Raw genomic sequence first — 21,214 nt, forward strand, 5'->3', positions numbered from 1 at the left:
CAATGTGTTTCCATGCCAAGAGGAGCCTCCACACCGCCGCCGAGGGTCACCACATCTGGGAACACCGCTCCGCACCTCTGATGATGGACCAGCCTGGAAGAAGACCTCCGCTGGACTTCAGGAACCATGAGTACCTATTTGGGGCTTTAGTGTTAGGTTGGTTTTTTTTTGGGGGGGGGGTGGTTAGGGCTTTTTTTTTTTTTTAGATTAGGGTTTTTTGGGCAATTGAAAAAGAGCCTGAATGCCCATACAAATGCCTCTTTAGAAATAATGGGTATTTTAGGTTTTTTTTAGTGTTTTTTATTTTGAGGGGTTTGGTGGGTGGGACTATTTTTTTTTTTTAAGGAAAATAGCTGTTTAACTTTAGGCAATGCCCTACAAAAGTCCCTTTTAAGGGCTATTTGTAGTTTATTCTTAGATTAGGGGGTGTTTATTTTTTTTTGTGGGGGGGCTTTTTTATTTTCATAGGGATTAGGTTTTTTTTCTTTTATTTTGGATAATGTGGTTTATTATTTTCTGTAATAGACTTTTTTTTTATTTTGTGTAATTTTAGATTAATTTAATCTTTTTTATTTTTTTATTTTAATTGTAATGTAGTATTTTATAATTAAAGGGGATAATTTAGGGGGTGTTAGGTTGGGGGCTTAGTCATTAAATTAGTTATTTGGGTTGTGGGGGTTGGCGGTTTAGGAGTTAATAGGTAAATTAGGTTTAATGCGTTGTGGGGGGTTGGCAGATTAGGGGTTAATGTGCTAATTAAGTTTATTGCGTTGGTGGATGGCGGTTTAGGGGTTACTAAATTAATTATTTAATTAGTGATGTGGGGGAATAGCAGATTAGGGGTTAATAGATATATTAGGTAGTTTGCGATGTTGGGGTTGGCGGATTTAGGGGTTAATAATTTTATGTAGTTTTTTTTTCTTCTTAATACTTTGTGCGTGTGGTTATTTATTTTTAATACTTAATGCGTGCGGTTAGGTTTTTTTTAACACTTATTGCGGGCGGTTAGGTTTTTTTTAACACTTATTGCGGGCGGTTAGGTTTTTTTTAACACTTATTGCGGGTGGTTAGGTTTTTTGTTTGTTTTTTAATACTTATTGCGGTTAGGTTGTTTTTTTTTGTAATGCTCCATTTGCCTTCGCTGCATCCCGGTGGATTCTTTCACCACCCTACCATTTTCGGAATCCACCGAAACAAATTAAAATTGATAATAGAAGTAAATTAGAAAGTTGCTTAAAATGGCTTGCTCCATCTGAATCATGAAAGAAAAAAATTGGGTTTAGAGTCCCTTTAAATCCTGCATTAAAAACATATCACATTGCGCTGCTTTCTGCGTATAGAATACAGTCGCCTCTATTTTTGTATGCATGTGCTTTTTTATTTTGCATAATTTGTTTACAACCTTGCCACCTTCTTGTTTGCGAGAAAATACTGACACATCTGTAGGGCATAAATTTTTACAGAAATACGCTTGGACTTGAGAGACAATTTCATACACACCCATGGAACGCCCTTGTTCAGCCCAGTTTATGTTTAAACAACAATTACTCTTTGTATTTTGTACTTATAAGTACGTTTTTCTATGTGCTTTTTGCACATTCAGTGTAATTAAATTAGGATTTATGCTGTGCATATTTAATATGGTTTATTCCTGTGGGATTTACATACAAATTTTCCTTTTTTTGCTAAAATATGATTTTTGGAAAAGATTTTTGGTGCACTTTAACAATACAATTTTTTTCCTGTCTATTTTTGTGTGAATCATTTTGTATGATTTTTAAAATGACTGTTTTCATTGCGCACTTTTGTAATTTATGCATCTCCTTCCCAGTATACGCCCCTTAGCGGGACACCCTATTTTTAGTGTAAAAAGAGGCTTTAGGTAATTCCAACAGGCAACTAGAAGTACTGGCGAGCATTCTTATAGAATCTCACCAGCTCAGAGACCTTTAGATAATTAGGCCCTAAGTATTGGTGTTGGTAAACAGTGAGAGACATGATAAGGAAGACTTTGTTTAAATATCTAGACAGATAAGATAACGAATTATGCTCTCCCTACAAACTCAGCCCATTTGATTGGTTTGTGGGTTCAGTTGGCAGAAACAGCTATGTCATATACAAAAATAAATGCAAAGGAACAATTTCCCATACATTTTAAACTCTGCACCTGGTAACAAGTAATTGGAAACACATTAAAGGGACACTTTGAGATTGTAATATATTAAATTAAAATGTTATTTATATATATATATATATATATATATATATATATATATATATATATATATATAAAACTAATTATTTATTTTGTCTCCTTTTCCTGCAATTTCATTCTGAAATTGTGAGCTTTTCAGTTCCTGTTAGACATGGAAGTGCAGAACACTGTTAAATCCAGCACAACCATTGGCTGCACACTCTACTGACCTATTTATAACTGTCTCTAATTGGCCACAGCAGAGAAGCTACCTAAGTTAAATATAGTTTTTTGTTTTTTTTCAGTTTTCTCAGCTGCAGTCTCGGTTAGAGAGCGCAGAGTCTCGAGTCTCTGTTTTGGATGGTCTCATTGAGGATTTGCAGTGGGACATTGATAAGGTTCGGAAGAGAGAACAACGTCTGAACAGGCACTTATCTGAGGTCCTTGAGAGGGTAAGCAACACACATTAAAGGGACGTTCCGTTCAAAATGTACATAGAATTACATCTTTGAATAGAAACATATTTGAAATATACATGTATTGGCAAAAATGCTTCTTCTAAAAGTTATCACTGTTTTAGTGTTACTATTTTCTGTGCATGTGAAGCATAGCTAGATATTCTCAGTGCACCAGCATTTTAAATACTGCAGCTGCTCAGAGCACCAGTGGGGCTTGTATCCTGTCAGCAATTAACAGTACCAGATGGTACAAACACCTTAGGCTCCCTGACAAGTGTTGTGTATAAAATGCTGGTGCACGGGGCATACTTAAATACACTTTTGAGGCAGCTATAGCTTTTATTAGAAGCATTTTAGCTAATACATGTATATAACAAAAATGCTTCTATTCAAAACTGAAATGCATTCCTGTGGATTCCACGTCTCTCAATGCAACATCATCTTAAAGTCCTGTTCTATTTTCACAGGTAAACTCAAAAGGTTACAAGGTTTATGGAGCAGGAAGCAGTCTGTATGGAGGGACTATCACCATTAACTCAAGGAAGGTGTGCTTTATGTGACTTCACGTTCCCTTCTGCTTCTCTTTCATCATGAACATTTGTGTGTCTGTTTTCTTAGCTTGCACTATCAGATTGGTTTTGTTTTTTGTTTTTTTCATGTGTTGTTTCACCGTCCCCTCTCTACCTATATCAGTTTGAAGAAATGACTGCCGAAGTGGATTTAAATAAGGAGCTGGCTGGGAATCGTCTTCAGGAGCTTGAGAAACTGAAACAGGATTTGCAGGAAGTTACAGCAGAGAACCAAGATCTGCAGGTGACTTTGTCTGATTTTAACCCTTTCCTGGGAATTTCTATGTTGCTTTGGATTAATATCTGCTTAGCCGTTCTGTGAACTTTCTTGTCTTTGTATTTTATTTCTTACACTCCTTCATTCTTTCCTTTCCACTTGATTTGATTTGTATTTCTCTTCTCACAGTCAGAATTAGCAATTGCTGTTGAAGACAGTGTGCGTGTGTCGCCAGAATACCGCTGTATGCAGTCCCAGTTCTCTGTTCTGTACAATGAATCTTTACAACTAAAGGCTCAGCTAGATGAGGCACGGTCTCTGTTACATGGAACACGCAACAATCATCACCGTCAGTTGGAGCTCATTGAGGTTGGTTTACATTGCCTTTGTTTCACTCTCTACAACTGTACATTTACCTGTCTGCACTTTATACTTTCTATGCTCTCTCCATATGTTTTCTACTCATTGCTGTGTACTGAAGTTTATATGTTCTTGGCTGTATCTCAGCGTGACGAAGTGGCTCTCCAGAAAAAGGTGCGCACTGAGGTAATTCAGCTTGAAGACACACTAGCTCAGGTGCGCAAAGAGTACGAGATGCTGAGGATCGAGTTTGAACAAACACTGGCAGCCAATGAACAAGCGGGTATGTCAATGGTGTAACAGAATGTCTATTCCCAGAAAAGTGATGTTTTACTTTCTAGAATTCATGTTTACAGTATGAGTAGAGAATGGTCGTTCTCCAGTGTCCATCTAATGTACTGTGATTTCCTCTCTTTAACTGTAGGTCCAATAAACAGAGAAATGAGACACCTTATAAGCAGTCTACAGAACCACAATCACCAACTAAAAGGAGAGGTGCTACGTTACAAGAGACGATTGAGAGAAATCCAAGGAGATATTAGCAAGGTGAGAAAGGCATAGTGTGAAAAGGAGAAAGCACTAGACCTGAACGTGTTGTAACCGATATTTCCAATTCTACCAGATTCGAGCTCGTACCAGCAGCGGTCTGTTCCTGCTATCCTCACAGTCCAGTGTAGATGAATCTAAAGAAGAAACGGTAGAAATAAAGATAGAGCCTGAAGAGACTGAACCACCTACTCCTACCCCGTCCCAGCCTGAGACCACTGTAAAACGAGAAGAGGAGGAGACACAGCCGGCACCAGCACAGCAGCAGCAGAGGGATAAGCGAGATAGGGAACGAGATCGTGAAAGAGAACGAGGACGCGATAAGGAAAGAGGAGACAGTTCAAAAGAAAAACCAAAGCATGAAACAGAAACCAAACGAAAGGAAACAGAAAATATTAAGCAGTTGAAAGCAGAACTGAAGTGAGATGGCAAGATAGACTGATCATACTGAGTTTTATGTCGAGGGTTCCATCTCTGATATTTTGTTTTTCTTAGGAGAGTGCAAGAGTCTTTGCGAGACATGAAGCTGCTTCTAGACATGTACCGGTCAGCACCTAAGGAGCAGAGAGACAAGGTGCAGCTTATGGCAGCAGAGAGAAAAAGTAAAGCAGAGGTAATGGAATTCCAATTTATTTTATAATGCACTTAAGTATTGAAATGTTCTGTGATGGCCTTGCAGGGAAACGGAAACCTAAACTTTCCAAAATACAACAAAGTCAATCTCAAATTTAAAATGCAAACACTTTTAAAGTACACTCTGCCTGCTGAGGATACCCTGTAGGCTGCATGCACATCCCTGCCTTGCACATGCTCCGAGTTCTGATAATCTCACACATGATGTCACTGCTGGCATTCAGAGCTTGTGTAAGTGTTGCATGTGCATGCCCACACCTTAGCAGTTTATTTACATCAGGTTGTATGGAGAGTTATCACAGAACCTGTAATCAACGTTACAGCCATCTTGCAAAAATTATTCTAGTCAAATATTAAATGCATGGCATTTTATGTCCCTTTAAAGGAGACATTAAGGATTTCCTTTTTTATGTTGCTCTACTATTGTAATGTGTATTAGTTTTATTTTTGAAAAATATATTTTCCTGTGCCATAAAATATGGTTTTCTTGTGCTTTTGGAGTGTGTTACTGTCTAGTAGTAAAGCTGTGTGAGTTTTCCTGATCATCCTGTAAGCTTCTATTTGACAGACCAGCTATGTACAGACGTGTTTCCTGGTCATTTCAAAATAAACAGCTTTAATGGGACAGGAAATGATCTATTAAACTATGGCATATTGAATATAATGTAAATGTTTTGTAATTCTAAACCATCCTCCTATACTTACCGCAATATTTTTTTTTCTGTCCTGGAGTGGGCGGAAATACTACATCAAATTCCAAAAGCATAGGGCTGCGCATGCTCGTCATCTCAATCGTAGTCTTAGTAGAGAGCGTGTCTATGTAAAAAGCTTTAAAGTGGTTGGTCCTCTTCCCATTTGTTGGACTACACCATGCAGTAAAATAAAAAAATAAATAAAAGAAAAAAGCACAGGCTCGGTGGGTGGCCAAATGAGGGAGCCAAAATGAAAAAGGAAAAGGTAAATTTATAAATATATAGTCATTTTTTTTTAAATGACCTTTCCTTATATTTTCAAGTCTGCTTGTTTATTTTACTTAAACTACTAATGCTGACTGTCCCTTTAAATTTAAGTTCTGTACAAACAAAAACAAATATATACCGGTATATATATACATGTTTTGAAATGTTAGTCTTTTTTCATATAGATGATTTTTTTGAGTTTACTGTTCCTTTAAATACAGCAATAGATTTATGCTGCCGTTTATAACATCTTCGGGGGTCTTTCTCTCCTATCTCTTTTCCTACCAGTTGGAGGAGCTGCGTCAGCGTCATAGAGAGCTGGAAGAAAGGGAACGCAGGGATAGCAAAAAAATGGCTGATGAAGATGCTTTACGCAGAATGAGAGCAGCTGAGGAACAGACTGAAGCTTTACAAAAGAGACTATCTACGGCTAAGCAGGTGAGACTGATGATGTTTTTAGTTAAAGGGACATGAAACCCAACATTTTTCTTTTATAATTCAGATAGAGCACAGAATTTTAAACAACTTTCCAATTCACTTCTATTATCTAATTTGTTTAGTTCTCTTGGCCTCTTTTCATTAGCTTACCAATAAGTTCAGCTAGCTCACAGTAGTGCACTGACACGCCTTCAACAACCAATACCAAGAGAATGAAGCAAATTTGATAATAGAAGTAAATTGGAAAGTTGTTTAACCCCTTAACGACCACGATGTACCCTGTGCGTCTGTAGTTTTGAAGGCTTTTTCAGACCATAGTAGCGCAGGACCGCGCTATTATGGCCTCCCTTCCTGCTGCAGGCATCCTCGCTATCAAAAAAGCAGTCCCCATGTAGAGGATACATTGCTGGTCATTAAGAGGTTAAAAATCTATGCTCTATCTGAATTGTGAAAGAAACATGTTGGGTTTCATGCTCCTTAAAAGTATTGGGCTGTTTCTTACTTGTGTACGTAGCACAACATATACAGTAAGGAAGCGTCAGACCCTTCAACTCAGGTAAACCCATAACTTTACAATAACTTAGTTGCCATTGACTCCCATGAATCATTACAGAAGGGTTGGTAAGAGCCATTTACATTACAGATATTTCAGAAAATTACTAATTTAGTTAATAATTATTAAATTATTGGGAGGTGAACTAAATCCAGTTTAATAGGTCAATTGTTCCCTTTATTAGAAGGAGAAAAATAACCATTACTTTAATAATAACAATTTAAACAGTTTTTTATTTAGCCCCTTAACAACTAACATATCCTGTTGTTATGGAGTTTACTAGCACAGCTTTGCCGACATTGGGTAAGCTTCACTAGTACTGCATGCCTTACTACCAGCGGCGTGCAGATATAGCGCGGTCTTGCCGACATTGGAAAGACCTGCACTATGAACGAGGCCGTTAAGAGGGCATTTAATATGACGTTAATGGGTTTACAAAAGAAAAATAGTTACCTATATGTAAACATGTTTGTTTACTCTTGTTCGTGTACACAGTACTTTAACATTTTCAATACTACAAATAAACAGTGAGTATATGTATCTAAATATAAATGTGTATAGTAACTGTTGACTCCCATTATATACTTAATTTATTTAAGGTGTGTCCTACCATACTCCAAATAAAGGCTACATGAGAGTGTCCTTCTTAGACAAAGACTAGGCCAAAGCCTAGTCTATAGTTTTTACATATGTTTGTGTAATCACAGTATAGTTTAAGAATTAACTACTTGAATATTCTAGGGATAAATTTACTGGTTTTATGACACCACAATCCCAAGATGCCATCAAGCCATGAGGAATTTCTCACAAGCAGAGGCACTGTCTCATTCCTCTATCAAAGCTCATACTATGGCCCAACATAGATATGTGATCCCTCATTTGAAAGAGGAGAAGCCCTTCTTTCAAATTTGGATTTACTTGTTCCTTTAAGTTTCAGATGATTTCTGTGAGAAACAGGCAGCATCTCCTACACTAGGCACGTTTACTCTCGATTGACTTTACTGTGAGACCTTCTCTTAGTGGAAGGTCTAAATTGTTTTGTGCGTGGTTTTGACACAAACAAACCAGAAATATTGCATTTTTGAACCTTCGTTCTTGATGTAACTGCAAACGTTTTTATCTGCAGTAATTTGTATTTGCTACTTAAATGGCTCCCTGAACTTGTTACCCCTGCTTTACAGTAAAAAATGCTTTAGATGCCCAGTTATATATATTAAATAATACAAAACAGTTGTGCAGAAATTTGTTATTCTGCATTTGCAGCTCCGGGTTTATTAGTGTAAAAGGGCAAATCCAGATGTTTGTGTGTTGCTCTTTACAATAATAAATCTAGCACCGAAAATAGCTGAATGCCACTGTCTGTTACCATATTTGGCATTTGTTTCAAAAACAAATAACGAATTTATTCACATGTCTAATGCAAAGTATCCAAAAATATAAGATTGTGTGTTCACCTATATGTATGTGTGTGTGTGTGTAGGTAGGCCCTCAGTTTACGCCGGGGTTAGGTTCCAGAAGGAATAGTTGTAAATCGAAACCGTTGTAAATTGAAACCCAGTTTATAATGTAAGTTAATGGGATGTGAGGGAGATAGGTTCCAGGCCCCTCTCAAAATTGTCATAAGTAACACCTAATACATTATTTTTAAAGCTTTGAAATGAAGACTTTAAATGCTAAACAGCATTATAAACCTAATAAAATAATCACACAACACAGACTTTACTTGCATTTTTCTGCAAACAGTTCTTTCTATGCATTCCAATCTGGACTGATTTATAGACAGGAAGATCTTGTTCCTTTGAAATCTGCTCGATAGCTCAGGTCTGGTTAAACTGATTAATTTCAGCTTGCTTGGCTTTGCTGCAACACAAGCGGACAGCTCCACCTACTGGCTATTTTAATAAATGCACTGCTTCTTAGTGCTTTCAATAGCAGTCACATGACTGGAAAAAAAGGTTGTTATTCTGAAACGGTGTAAATTGAACCATAGTAAAAAGAGGGCCACCTGTGTGTGTGTGTGTGTGTATATATATATATATATAGATATGTACACATACTTCTGCTGTAATAACTTTGTGTCATATGTTAGGAGGAGGACGCACTGCTTTCAGAGATGGATGTAACAGGACAGGCCTTTGAGGACATGCAGGAGCAGAACATACGTCTGATGCAGCAATTGAGGGAAAAGGATGACGCTAATTTTAAATTAATGTCTGAGAGGATCAAATCAAACCAGATCCATAAACTGCTCAAGGAAGAGAAGGAAGAACTGGCGGACCAGCTACTCACTCTGCGTACCCAGGTACATACACACATTTAATGTACAATCTGCTCACTCTTTATACTGAACCTAGTGTTTATGTTATTCACTTGTGAATCCTGAACAATAATGAGATAGGAGCCAGCTTTGACATGTGTAATTTTGACCCATTGATGTTTGTAGTATGCTTCTTACATTAAAAAAAATAAATAAAAGAAAAAGGATCCATAAAAACACATATCATTTTATCTTTGTTCACTTGGTATCTTTATTTGAAAAGCAGGAATGTAAAGCTTTAGAGACGGCCCATTTTTGGTTTAGCACCTGGCTAGTGCTTGCTGATTGGTGGCTAAATGTAGCCAGCAATCAGCAAGTGCTACCCAGGTGCTGAACAAAAAATGGGGAGGCTCCCAACCTTACATTCCTGCTTTTTCAAATAAAGATACCAAGGGAAAGAATAAAAATTGATAGTAGGAGTTAATTAGAAAGTTGCTTAAAATTGCATGCTCTATCTGAATCATGAAAGAAAAAATTTGGGTTTCATATTAAGAGAGAACAAATTTGTTAGTATGCTATGAGATTGGTCTTTCAAAATAAGTTTAATATATACAAAGTGAAATAAAATAATGTTCATATTACCAACTCTTTAGCAGTGTAATAAAATATTCATTGCTATTCTTTTTTTATTTTTTTTTTATCACTGATACAGTTTTACTTCAAATATATAGCATGTATGTGAGATCAGTCAATCTCAGTCCACTCAAGGTAGTAATCCACTGCTGAAAGCTTTTTTTGTGGAAGTCTACTGTCACTATGCAAGTTGTTTAAGCCTCCTAGTCCCGAGATAATGCACTAAAATACAACAGAAAACAGCGCACCCATGACTCAAAGGCACTTTAATGTACAAAGAATAAAACCACTCTAAAATGTACTTACTATGTACAAGGTAAGATTCTTATGTCACTGTAAACTGCAGTCTCTGAGAGTTCCTTGATCCTCCAGCATTCATGGCAACTCCATAGTGATTATATGTAGCTCAACATCGCCTAGATTACAAGTGTTGTGCTAACCGCAACGTAAGTGCAGTATGGTTTTTGTTAGGCTCCTGCTAGTGTTTTCAGCCTCGCTAGCCTCACCAGTCCTTATTTTGTTAAATATTATTTAGGCAGTGTCTTAACCGCGGTCCTCAAGTACCCACCAACAGGCCAGGTTTTCATTATAGCTGAACCAGTGCACAGGTGAAATAATCAGCTGATCAGTAACACCATGGTTACTAACCTGCTCTCACCCATAAACTGATTATTTCACCTGTGCACTGGTTCAGCTATAATGAAAACCGGGCCTGTTGGGGGTACTTGAGGACTGTGGTTGAGAAACAATGCTGTAAGGAACTTTCAGAGTCTGTAGTTTACTACAGTGACAGATGAATCTAACCTTGTACGTAGAAAATGCTGTTTAAACAACTGTCCAGTTTACTTCTATTATCAAATTTGCTTGATTCTCTTGGTATCATTTGTTGAAGGAGCAGCAATGCACTACTGGTTGCTAACTGAACACATGAGTGAGCCAATGACAATCCGTGTATATATACAGCCACCAATCAGCAGCTAGAACCTAGGTCCTTTTTTTAATAATTGTCCTGCACTTTTAAAATATTATGGCTATGTCAGGTATTTATTAATTGAGTATTAATTTGTAGTTGTTTTCCGATTTTTTTATTCATAGTGTTAGAATATGTATCTTTATTTAAATAACAGAATATTTCTCAGATGCTGAACATTAGAGGGCGCTCCCTCCATGCCTATTTAAGCCGTAGATTCTGTGTGTTAGATATTAAGTCTGTATTTTAAAATTGATACCCTTGAAAAAGTCCGGCCGAGACACGGACGAAACGCGTAGGGTTGTGGGACTTTTCTCTGGAAACTATTTTTGACCGCCAGTAGTTTGTGGAGGCATTGCGCTTGAAGGGGGACGCTCCGGAATCCTTGTTATCCTTTGTGACGTCAGACGCCGGTCCTCTGTGGATCAGCGTGGTGGGAACTCAGACGCCGAGTGTATCGAGTGAGACTCAGACTGCTGTTGCGGTTCATCCTGTATTGACTGGGGGAATGTTACAGCTTACTTCTGTGTAAGTTACTATGGCCTAGATTTGGAGTTTGGCGTTAGCCGTGAAAATCAGCGTTAGAGGCTCCTAACGCTGGTTTTAGGCTAACTCCGGTATTTGGAGTCATTCAAAATAGGGTCTAACGCTCACTTTTCAGCCGCGACTTTTCCATACCGCAGATCCCCTTACGTAAATTGCGTATCCTATCTTTTCAATGGGATCTTTCTAACTCCGGTATTTAGAGTCGTTGCTGAAGTGAGCGTTAGACATCTAACGACAAAACTCCAGCCGCAGGAAAAAAGTCCGTAGTTAAGAGCTTTCTGGGCTAACGCCGGTTCATAAAGCTCTTAACTACTGTACTCTAAAGTACACTAACACCCATAAACTACCTATGTACCCCTAAACTAAGGCCCCCCCCCACATCGCCGCCACTCGAATAAAAAATTTTAACCCCTAATCTGCCGACCGCCACCTACGTTATACTTATGTACCCCTAATCTGCTGCCCCTAACACCGCCGACCCCTGTATTATATTTATTAACCCCTAATCTGCCCCCCACAACGTCGCCTCCACCTGCCTACACTTATTAACCCCTAATCTGCCGAGCGGACCTCACCGCTACTATAATAAAGTTATTAACCCCTAATCCGCCTCACTCCCGCCTCAAAAACCCTATAATAAATAGTATTAACCCCTAATCTGCCCTCCCTAACATCGCCGACCCCTAACTTCAAACATTAACCCGTAATCTGCCGACCGGAGCTCACCGCTACTATAATAAATGTATTAACCCCTAAAGCTAAGTCTAACCCTAACACTAACACCCCCCTAAGTTAAATATAATTTTTATCTAACGAAATTAATTAACTCTTATTAAATAAATTATTCCTATTTAAAGCTAAATACTTACCTGTAAAATAAATCCTAATATAGCTACAATATAAATTGTAATTACATTGTAGCTATTTTAGGATTAATATTTATTTTACAGGCAACTTTGTAATTATTTTAACCAGGTACAATAGCTATTAAATAGTTAAGAACTATTTAATAGTTACCTAGTTAAAATAATAACAAAATTACCTGTAAAATAAATCCTAACCTAGGTTACAATTAAACCTAACACTATACTATCATTAAATTAATTAAATAAAATACCTACAATTACCTACAATTAAACCTAACACTACACTATCAATAAATAAATTAAATACAATTCCTACAAATAACTACAATGAAATAAACTAACTAAAGTACAAAAAATAAAAAAGAACTAAGTTACAAAAAATAAAAAAATATTTACAAACATAAGAAAAATATTACAACAATTTTAAACTAATTACACCTACTCTAAGCCCCCTAATAAAATAACAAAGACCCCCAGAATAACAAAATGCCCTACCCTATTCTAAATTACTACATTTCAAAGCTCTTTTACCTTACCAGCCCTGAACAGGGCCCTTTGCGGGGCATGCCCCAAGAAATTCAGCTCTTTTGCCTGTAAAAAAAAACATACAATACCCCCCCCAACATTACAACCCACCACCCACATACCCCTAATCTAACCCAAACCCCCCTTATATAAACCTAACACTAAGCCCCTGAAGATCTTCCTACCTTGTCTTCACCCTACCAGGTTCACCGATCCGTCCTGAAGAGCTCCTCCGATGTCCTGATCCAAGCCCAAGCGGGAGCTGAAGAGGTCCATGATCCGGATGAAGTCTTCATCCAAGCGGGAGCTGAAGAGGTCCATGATCCGGATGAAGTCTTCTATCAACGGCATCTTCAATCTTTTTTCTTCCGGATCCATCTTGCAGACCTCCGACGCGGAACATCCTCTTCTCCCGACGCCTACTAGCCGAATGACGGTTCCTTTAAGGGACGTCATCCAAGATGGCGTCCCTCTAATTCCGATTGGCTGATAGAATATTCCTACCTTAATTCCGATTGGCTGATAGAATCCTATCAGCCAATCGGAATTAGAGGGACGCCATCTTGGATGACGTCCCTTAAAGGAACCGTCATTCGGCTAGTAGGCGTCGGGAGAAGAGGATGTTCCGCGTCGGAGGTCTGCAAGATGGATCCAGAAGATTGAAGATGCCGTTGATAGAAGACTTCATCCGGATCATGGACCTCTTCAGCTCCCGCTTGGATGAAGACTTCAGCCGGATCATGGACCTCTTCAGCTCCCGCTTGGATGAAGACTTCAGCCGGATCATGGACCTCTTCAGCCCCCCGCTTGGGCTTGGATCAGGACATCGGAGGAGCTCTTCAGGACGGATCGGTGAACCTGGTAGGGTGAAGACAAGGTAGGAAGATCTTCAGGGGCTTAGTGTTAGGTTTATTTAAGGGGGTTTGGGTTAGATTAGGGGTATGTGGGTGGTGGGTTGTAATGTTGGGGGGGGTATTGTATGTTTTTTTTTACAGGCAAAAGCTGAATTTCTTGGGGCATGCCCCGCAAAGGGCCCTGTTCAGGGCTGGTAAGGTAAAAGAGCTTTGAAATGTAGTAATTTAGAATAGGGTAGGGCATTTTGTTATTTTTGGGGGTCTTTGTTATTTTATTAGGGGGCTTAGAGTAGGTGTAATTAGTTTAAAATTGTTGTAATATTTTTCTTATGTTTGTAAATATTTTTTTATTTTTTGTAACTTAGTTCTTTTTTCTTTTTTGTACTTTAGTTAGTTTATTTCATTGTAGTTATTTGTAGGAATTGTATTTAATTTATTTATTGATAGTGTAGTGTTAGGTTTAATTGTAGGTAATTGTAGGTATTTTATTTAATTAATTTAATGATAGTATAGTGTTAGGTTTAATTGTAACGTAGGTTAGGATTTATTTTACAGGTAATTTTGTTATTATTTTAACTAGGTAACTATTAAATAGTTCTTAACTATTTAATAGCTATTGTACCTGGTTAAAATAATTACAAAGTTGCCTGTAAAATAAATATTAATCCTAAAATAGCTACAATGTAATTATAATTTATATTGTAGCTATATTAGGATTTATTTTACAGGTAAGTATTTAGCTTTAAATATGAATAATTTATTTAATAAGAGTTAATTAATTTCGTTAGAATAAAATTATATTTAAAGTGAAGGTAAACTTAATCACTCTTCTATGAAAAAATCGATATAGTATTAAAATTGAATAGGATGTTCATTCATGATTTTTTCTATTTTTCTATAGTACCTTTGTTTTCTTGGTTAATTTGCTCCGATTTCGCTTGGCAAAAAACAACCCGTCTTTTTTTTTTTTTATATATATAAACAACGATCACGTTGTTTATACAGCCAATTGATTTTCTGGCCGTTAGGCGGCCGTCAATTGACGTCACAAGCTGATGCTTGATTGTGCGCATGCGCGAGTAATTATATATCCTCCTTGAAAGCGAGCGCGTCCTCGTTTTGCTTATGCGCATTAGGCGTTTCAATTGTTTGCTTTTGCGAGCGATCATTTTGTGCGCATGCGCGGTAAGCAGAGAATAGATGTACACGAGTGTAGTTCTGACGTATAGAGCGGGTGGGACCGCTCTATACGTCTATGTATTGAAAACACAGAACTGCTGGATGGGAGTGGATTACGATCGTAAGGAACAGTAAAATAACGGTTAGTAAATATGGTCAAATAAAAGTTTTTTTTTAAAATAAACCTAGCGACTACCTTGTAAGTTAGAAAATGAAAATAAAGAGCTATTTGTATTAGAATAACTTTACCTTCACTTTAACTTAGGGGGGTGTTAGTGTTAGGGTTAGACTTAGCTTTAGGGGTTAATACATTTATTATAGTAGCGGTGAGCTCCGGTCGGCAGATTAGGGGTTAATGTTTGAAGTTAGGTGTCGGCGATGTTAGGGAGGGCAGATTAGGGGTTAATACTATTTATTATAGGGTTAGTGAGGCGGATTAGGGGTTAATAACTTTATTATAGTAGCGCTCAGGTCCGCTCGGCAGATTAGGGGTTAATAAGTGTAGTTAGGTGGAGGCGACGTTGTGGGGGGCAGATTAGGGGTTAATAAATATAATATAGGGGTCGGCGGTATTAGGGGCAGCAGATTAGGGGTACATAAGGATAATGTAAGTAGCGGCGGTTTACGGAGCGGCAGATTAGGGGTTAAAAATAATATGCAGGGGTCAGCGATAGCGGGGGCGGCAGAATAGGGGTTAATAAGTGTAAGATTAGGGGTGTTTAGACTCGGGGTACATGTTAGGTGCAGACGTAGGAAGTGTTTCCCCATAGCAAACAATGGGGCTGCGTTAAGAGCTGAACGCGGCTTTTTTGCAGGTGTTAGGTTTTTTTCCAGCTCAAACAGCCCCATTGTTTCCTATGGGGGAATCGTACACAAGCACGTTTTTGAGGCTGGCCGCTTGCGTAAGCAACTCTGGTATCGAGAGTTGAAGCTGCGTTAAAAATGCTCTACGCTCCTTTTTTGGAGCCTAACTCAGCCTTTTTGTGGACTCTCAATACCAGAGTTATTTTTATGGTGCGGCCAGAAAAAAGCCAGCGTTAGCTACGCGGGTCCTTACCGACAAAACTCTAAATCTAGGCCTATGTGTTGTTATTTTATCCGTTCTTAATACATTTTTCAAGTTGCTTTGCGCTTCTCCTATTTTTTCTTTAGTTTCAATCAGCAGCTAGAACCTAGGTCCTTTGCTGCTCCTGATCTTACCTAGATAAACCTTTCAGCAAAATGATAACAAGAGAAGGAATCCAATTAAATAATTGAAGTAAATTGGAAATTTGTTTAAAATTGTATGTTCTGTCTAAATTAGGAATGTCTAATTATGACTTTACTGTCCCTTTAATTTTCAATTGTGTGCCCTACTGACAAGCTGAAGCCTTAAAGGGAAATAGTAGTCAAAACTGAAATATGAAATAAGTGCATTTCAGAGGTATATGTACGTATGTTGCAAATGCCCTGTCTACTGGCATTCCTATATCACACCTGCTCAGAGACTCAGCAGTCGCTTGTATTGGCACAACAATGACTCTCTCAAAAGGGTTTAAATGCATAGATAACGTTGTGCACCCAGGAGCTATGCATTGCCACTTCTGTGAATGACCTGACTGGTTGACCAACCAGGAGTAGCTTACGTACGTATCCACCAGTCACCAATAGTATTCTGCTTGGGAGGGCACAGGGAGTAACCCCTGTGTGTCCAAATGTAACCCTATGTTTAAAATTAGTATTTTATTTTTGTTCTTTAATGTTCTTTACACCATATGATTTGAAACATTTCTTATCCAACCTCGCTTGTGTTGGTTTTTGCTTCTTAGGTTGATGCTCAGCTGCAGGTCTTGAGGAAACTGGAAGAGAAGGAACACTTACTCCAGAGCAGTATAAGTACGGGGGAGAAAGAGCTAACTCTGCGCACGCAGGCTCTGGATCTTAGTAAACGCAAGGTAACCTTACTGTGAATTGTACTATTGTCTGCCCCTGTGTGGTGTTATATAATCATCTTCTTGAGTTTAGTTTTAGTTTAATTCCATTTGTTTATACAACTTCTATTCTTCATATTCTTTTCCTTTGCTTCTCAAGGCAACGGAGGCTTCTCAGCAAGCGGAAGAGCTGCGCTCTCAGCTGGACATTTCTCAGAAGAAGTTGCGAGAGTTGCGTGACGAAATCATAGAGAACAGTTCAAGCAGAGAAAAGGATTCATTCAACTACAAGAGGGCACAGGTAATACACATTCTAATTTTATTGAGGGTTTTCGTTCATTCACTCAATTCTTTCCATCCGCTTTACATATATCTAGTGTCCTCCTTCAAGTTAGAGGCTTAAAGGGACTCAAAAGTGCAGAAAGAAAATACCCTGTGTTACAGCATTTTATTATTACACTATTGCTGGAATAAAACTCTGTTTCTCCAACATAGGTGTGTCCGGTCCACGGCGTCATCCTTACTTGTGGGATATTCTCTTCCCCAACAGGAAATGGCAAAGAGCCCAGCAAAGCTGGTCACATGATCCCTCCTAGGCTCCGCCTACCCCAGTCATTCTCTTTGCCGTTGCACAGGCAACATCTCCACGGAGATGGCTAAGAGTTTTTTTTGGTGTTTAAATGTAGTTTTATTCTTCAATCAAGAGTTTGTTATTTTAAAATAGTGCTGGTATGTACTATTTACTCTGAAACAGAAAAGAGATGAAGATTTCTGTTTGTAAGAGGAAAATGATTTTAGCAACCGTTACTAAAATTGATGGCTGTTTCCACACAGGACTGTTGAGATGAATTAACTTCAGTTGGGGGAAACAGTGAGCAGACTTTCAGGGGCGGACTGGGCCAGGGGGCAGAGAGGCAATTGCCCCCCAGGCTGCCCTAAATCATGTTAAAAACGGCTGCTGCTTTTTTTTTTTTTTTTTTTTATTGTAATTTTAATAATGGCCAGCAGGGGGAGCAGCTGTACACACATAAGCAGCAGTGGAGCAGCCTTTCTCTCTATGGCACTGAAACTGAAAGGCCATGTGCTGAGGGGGAAGGGCTTAGTGCAGGCTTTCCCTAGTCAAACAGAGAGCGCAGTCTCAATGAATGGATGGAGGGAAAGGCATCAGTGTGAGCTGCTAGATCATGTGGGGCCACCTCTACTACTAAACAGTAAGTACATAAATGTGCTGTCAGCAAGTGTGTGGGGTTTCTTCAGGGGCCGGGCTGCAGTGAAATCATCATGTAGAATACAGCTAATACTGTGGCTTTGCAGTAAGATCCTCATGTATAATACAGCAAATACTGTGCAGCTTTTATTTTAGCTGAAGCATTGGGATAAGACATTTCAGTTTATGTTGTATCCTACATGGGGAAATAATAATAATAATAATAATAATGTTTAACTGTAGGTAACATTCCCTTGCTAGGCTGCACATTTATATACAGTTCTGCAATGGGAGTGTACTGTATGTGTACCCCAGAGCTAGTGAGCAGGGCTGCATGGAAATATGGAAGCATATTATCTTTTAAAAGCATTCTGTGTTATTGTTAATAAAGATAAACTGTGTCTATGCTATGTTTTTTTTCTAAGTTAGTAATTTCATGGTTTCTAGGAGGAATTAGCTAAAAACAGGCTTCCTGAATCATTTTTATTAAAGGGACATGAAAACCATCATTTTACTTTCATGGTTCAGATAGAGCACACAGTTTTAAACAACTTCTTAATTTACTTTTATTATCTAATTTGCTTAGTTCTCTTGGTATCCTTTGCTGAAAAAGATAGATAGATAAGCTTAGGATCTGGGAGCTAGCTACTTATTGGTGGCTGCACATATATATCTATTGTCATTGGCTTAACAATGTGTTCAGCTAGCTCCTGGTAGTATATTGCTGCTCCTTCAATAAAGGATACCAAGAAAATGAAGCAACATTGATAATAAAAGTACATTGGAAAGTTAAAACTGTATGCTCTATCTGAATCTTAAAAGAAAAAAAATGGGTTTCATGCCCCTTTAAGTTATTAAACATGTACATGCATTGTGGAGCTTTTAATTGCATTTGCATTCTTGCAGTATTATTAAAGGGATATGAAACACAAAATTTGTCTTTCATGATTCAGACAGAACATACAATTTTAAACAACTTTACAATTTACTTCTATTTTCTAATTTGCTTTATACCTTTGAAATGATTTGTTGAAAAGCATATCTAGATAGGCTCAGGAGCTTGGAGCTAGCTGCTGATAGGTGGATGAACTTGTATGCCCATTTTAATTGGCTTACAAATGTGTTCAGCTTTCTCCCAGGAGTGCATTGCTGCTTCTTCAATAAAAGATACCAAGCAAATAAAGCAAAATTGATTAGAGAAGTAAATTGGAAAGTTGTTTAAAAATGTATAATCTATCTGAATCATGAAAGGAAATGTTTGGGTTTCATGTCCCTTTAATCTGTAACTTTAAGAGACATGAAACCCAATGTTTTTTTTTCAGGATTCAGATAGAGCAAACAGTTTTAAAAAATTATTCCAGTGGACTTACAGTTTTTTATCAAATTTGCTTCATTTTCTTGGTATCTTTTCTTGAAGGGGCAACATTTCTCTACTGGGAGCTACATAAACACATTAGGTGAGACAATGACAAGAAGCATATATACAGCCACCAATCAGCCTCTATTTCCCAGTAGTGCATTGCTGCGCCTGAACAAGCACATAAGCATACAAGCCCAGCTGCTTTATAGATCACCTTCATGAGAGCTGAATTGCAACAGTGCAACTCTTGGTAGGCCCCTTACCCATTTGTCTCGTAAAAATGAATATTATAGCTATGTTTATAGGGCTGCAGAATATGTTGACGCTCTACAAATAATAATAATAAAGGATACCAAGAAAACAAAGCAAATTTGACAATATAAGTAAATTGCAAAGCTGTTTAAAATTGTAAACTCTATCTGAATTGTGAGAAAAAAAAAATGGGTTGCATGTCCCTTTCAGTGTATTAAGATTAAACTAAAGGACTCTTGTTTTACTATATGTATATATATATATATATATATATATATATATATATATATATATATAGTAATTTAAATAGGAAAGCAACATGGCTTTAGGTGTACATGAGGGCTGCACACACTCCATGCAGCATGAAAAATAATAGGTAATGTGTGATCGCTCTAACTGTAGCTTATTTAGTTTAGAATACATTTTAGATGTTTTCTTATTTAGTTGTTAATCTGGTGTGTACACACCTACAATTCTACCAGCCTACATGGTCACCATATTTTTAAAGAGGCAATGAATGTGCTAAAAAAAAACATTTAAAAAAAAATCAGTGGTTTAAAGTCATTGCAGAAAAAACTGCTCAAAAGCTTTCCTTTAACCCCTGGAAAAAATCCCCAAGGCTGGCACATTCCACCAGCCCACATTTTTTAAGGAATGTAAACACTTTGAGAATACAACATTTTAAATAAAGTCTAGTAAAACACCTTTGCAATAAACTTTCATTATTTTGCACCATTTTCTGCAATTACACTTTGAAAACAAAGTTTTTTTTTTTTCCAATTCCAAGAATTGGAAGTGATCATGCACTATCTAATCCCAGTTGGCTTCAGTAAAGGTTATTCCTGGTGGGTCCTGCTGGCTATGGGTCCTGTGGTGGGTCCTACTGGCTGTGGCGTGCTGTGGGTCCTGTGGCTGTGAGCTGATTTGTTGGTGCAATGGGCCACTTGACTGGATTTGCCCCCCAGGCCTAAGGCTGCCAGCCCTCCCCTGCAGACTTTTGCTGCTTGAGGTATGACACATTTCTAACAAGACTTGGTAATGCTGGAAGCTGTCATTTTCCCTATGGGAACCGGTAAGCCATTTTCTTAGTTTAGTATAAGAATAAAGGGCTTCACAAGGGCTTTAAAGACTGGTAGACATTTTTCTGGGCTAAAACGATTACTTTATAAGTATATTTAATGGATGTTAACTATAAATAGTTCTTTTAATCTTGGGGATGTATTAAAAAAACGGCAGGCACTGTATTGGACACCTTTTTCACTGGGGGCCTTTTCTAGTCATAGGCAGAGCCTCATTTTCGCGCCACTAATGCGCAGTTGTTTTTGGAAAGCAAGGCATGCAGATGCATGTGTGAGGAGCTAAGAACCACTGAAAAAGCTTATTGAAGGCGTCATTTGGTATCGTATTCCCCTCTGGGCTTGGTTGGGTCTCAGCAAAGCAGATACCAGGGACTGTATAGGGGTTAAATGTAAAAACGGCTCCGGTTCCGTTATTTTAAGAGTTAAAGCTTTCAAATTTGGTGTGCAATACTTTTAATGCTTTAAGACACTGTGTTGAAATTTTGGTGAATTTTGAACAATTCCTTCATACTTTTTCACATATTCAGTAATAAAGTGTGTTCAGTTTAAAATTTAAAGTGACAGTAACGGTTTTATTTTAAAACGTTTTTTGTGCTTTTGTTATCAAGTTTATGCCTGTTAACATGTCTGAACCATCAGATAGACGATG

At 37.9% G+C, this 21,214-nt stretch overlaps 1 protein-coding gene across 1 annotated transcript in view; it reads left to right on the top strand.

Annotated features, from left to right (window-relative positions):
- The window catches only part of RNF20 (ring finger protein 20), a 60,897-nt gene that overhangs the window by 18,376 nt on the left and 21,307 nt on the right, over positions 1–21,214 (top strand). Inside the window, exons 7-18 of the mRNA XM_053692315.1 lie at positions 2,500–2,646; positions 3,120–3,197; positions 3,346–3,465; positions 3,628–3,807; positions 3,946–4,081; positions 4,223–4,344; positions 4,421–4,764; positions 4,840–4,957; positions 6,225–6,374; positions 9,017–9,229; positions 16,566–16,691; positions 16,828–16,968. Coding sequence (XP_053548290.1) covers positions 2,500–2,646; positions 3,120–3,197; positions 3,346–3,465; positions 3,628–3,807; positions 3,946–4,081; positions 4,223–4,344; positions 4,421–4,764; positions 4,840–4,957; positions 6,225–6,374; positions 9,017–9,229; positions 16,566–16,691; positions 16,828–16,968 — 1,875 coding nt within the window. The remainder of the gene's footprint in view (positions 1–2,499; positions 2,647–3,119; positions 3,198–3,345; positions 3,466–3,627; positions 3,808–3,945; positions 4,082–4,222; positions 4,345–4,420; positions 4,765–4,839; positions 4,958–6,224; positions 6,375–9,016; positions 9,230–16,565; positions 16,692–16,827; positions 16,969–21,214) is intronic.

This window comes from Bombina bombina, chromosome 9 (assembly GCF_027579735.1).
Source record: "Bombina bombina isolate aBomBom1 chromosome 9, aBomBom1.pri, whole genome shotgun sequence".
NCBI lineage: Eukaryota > Metazoa > Chordata > Amphibia > Anura > Bombinatoridae > Bombina > Bombina bombina.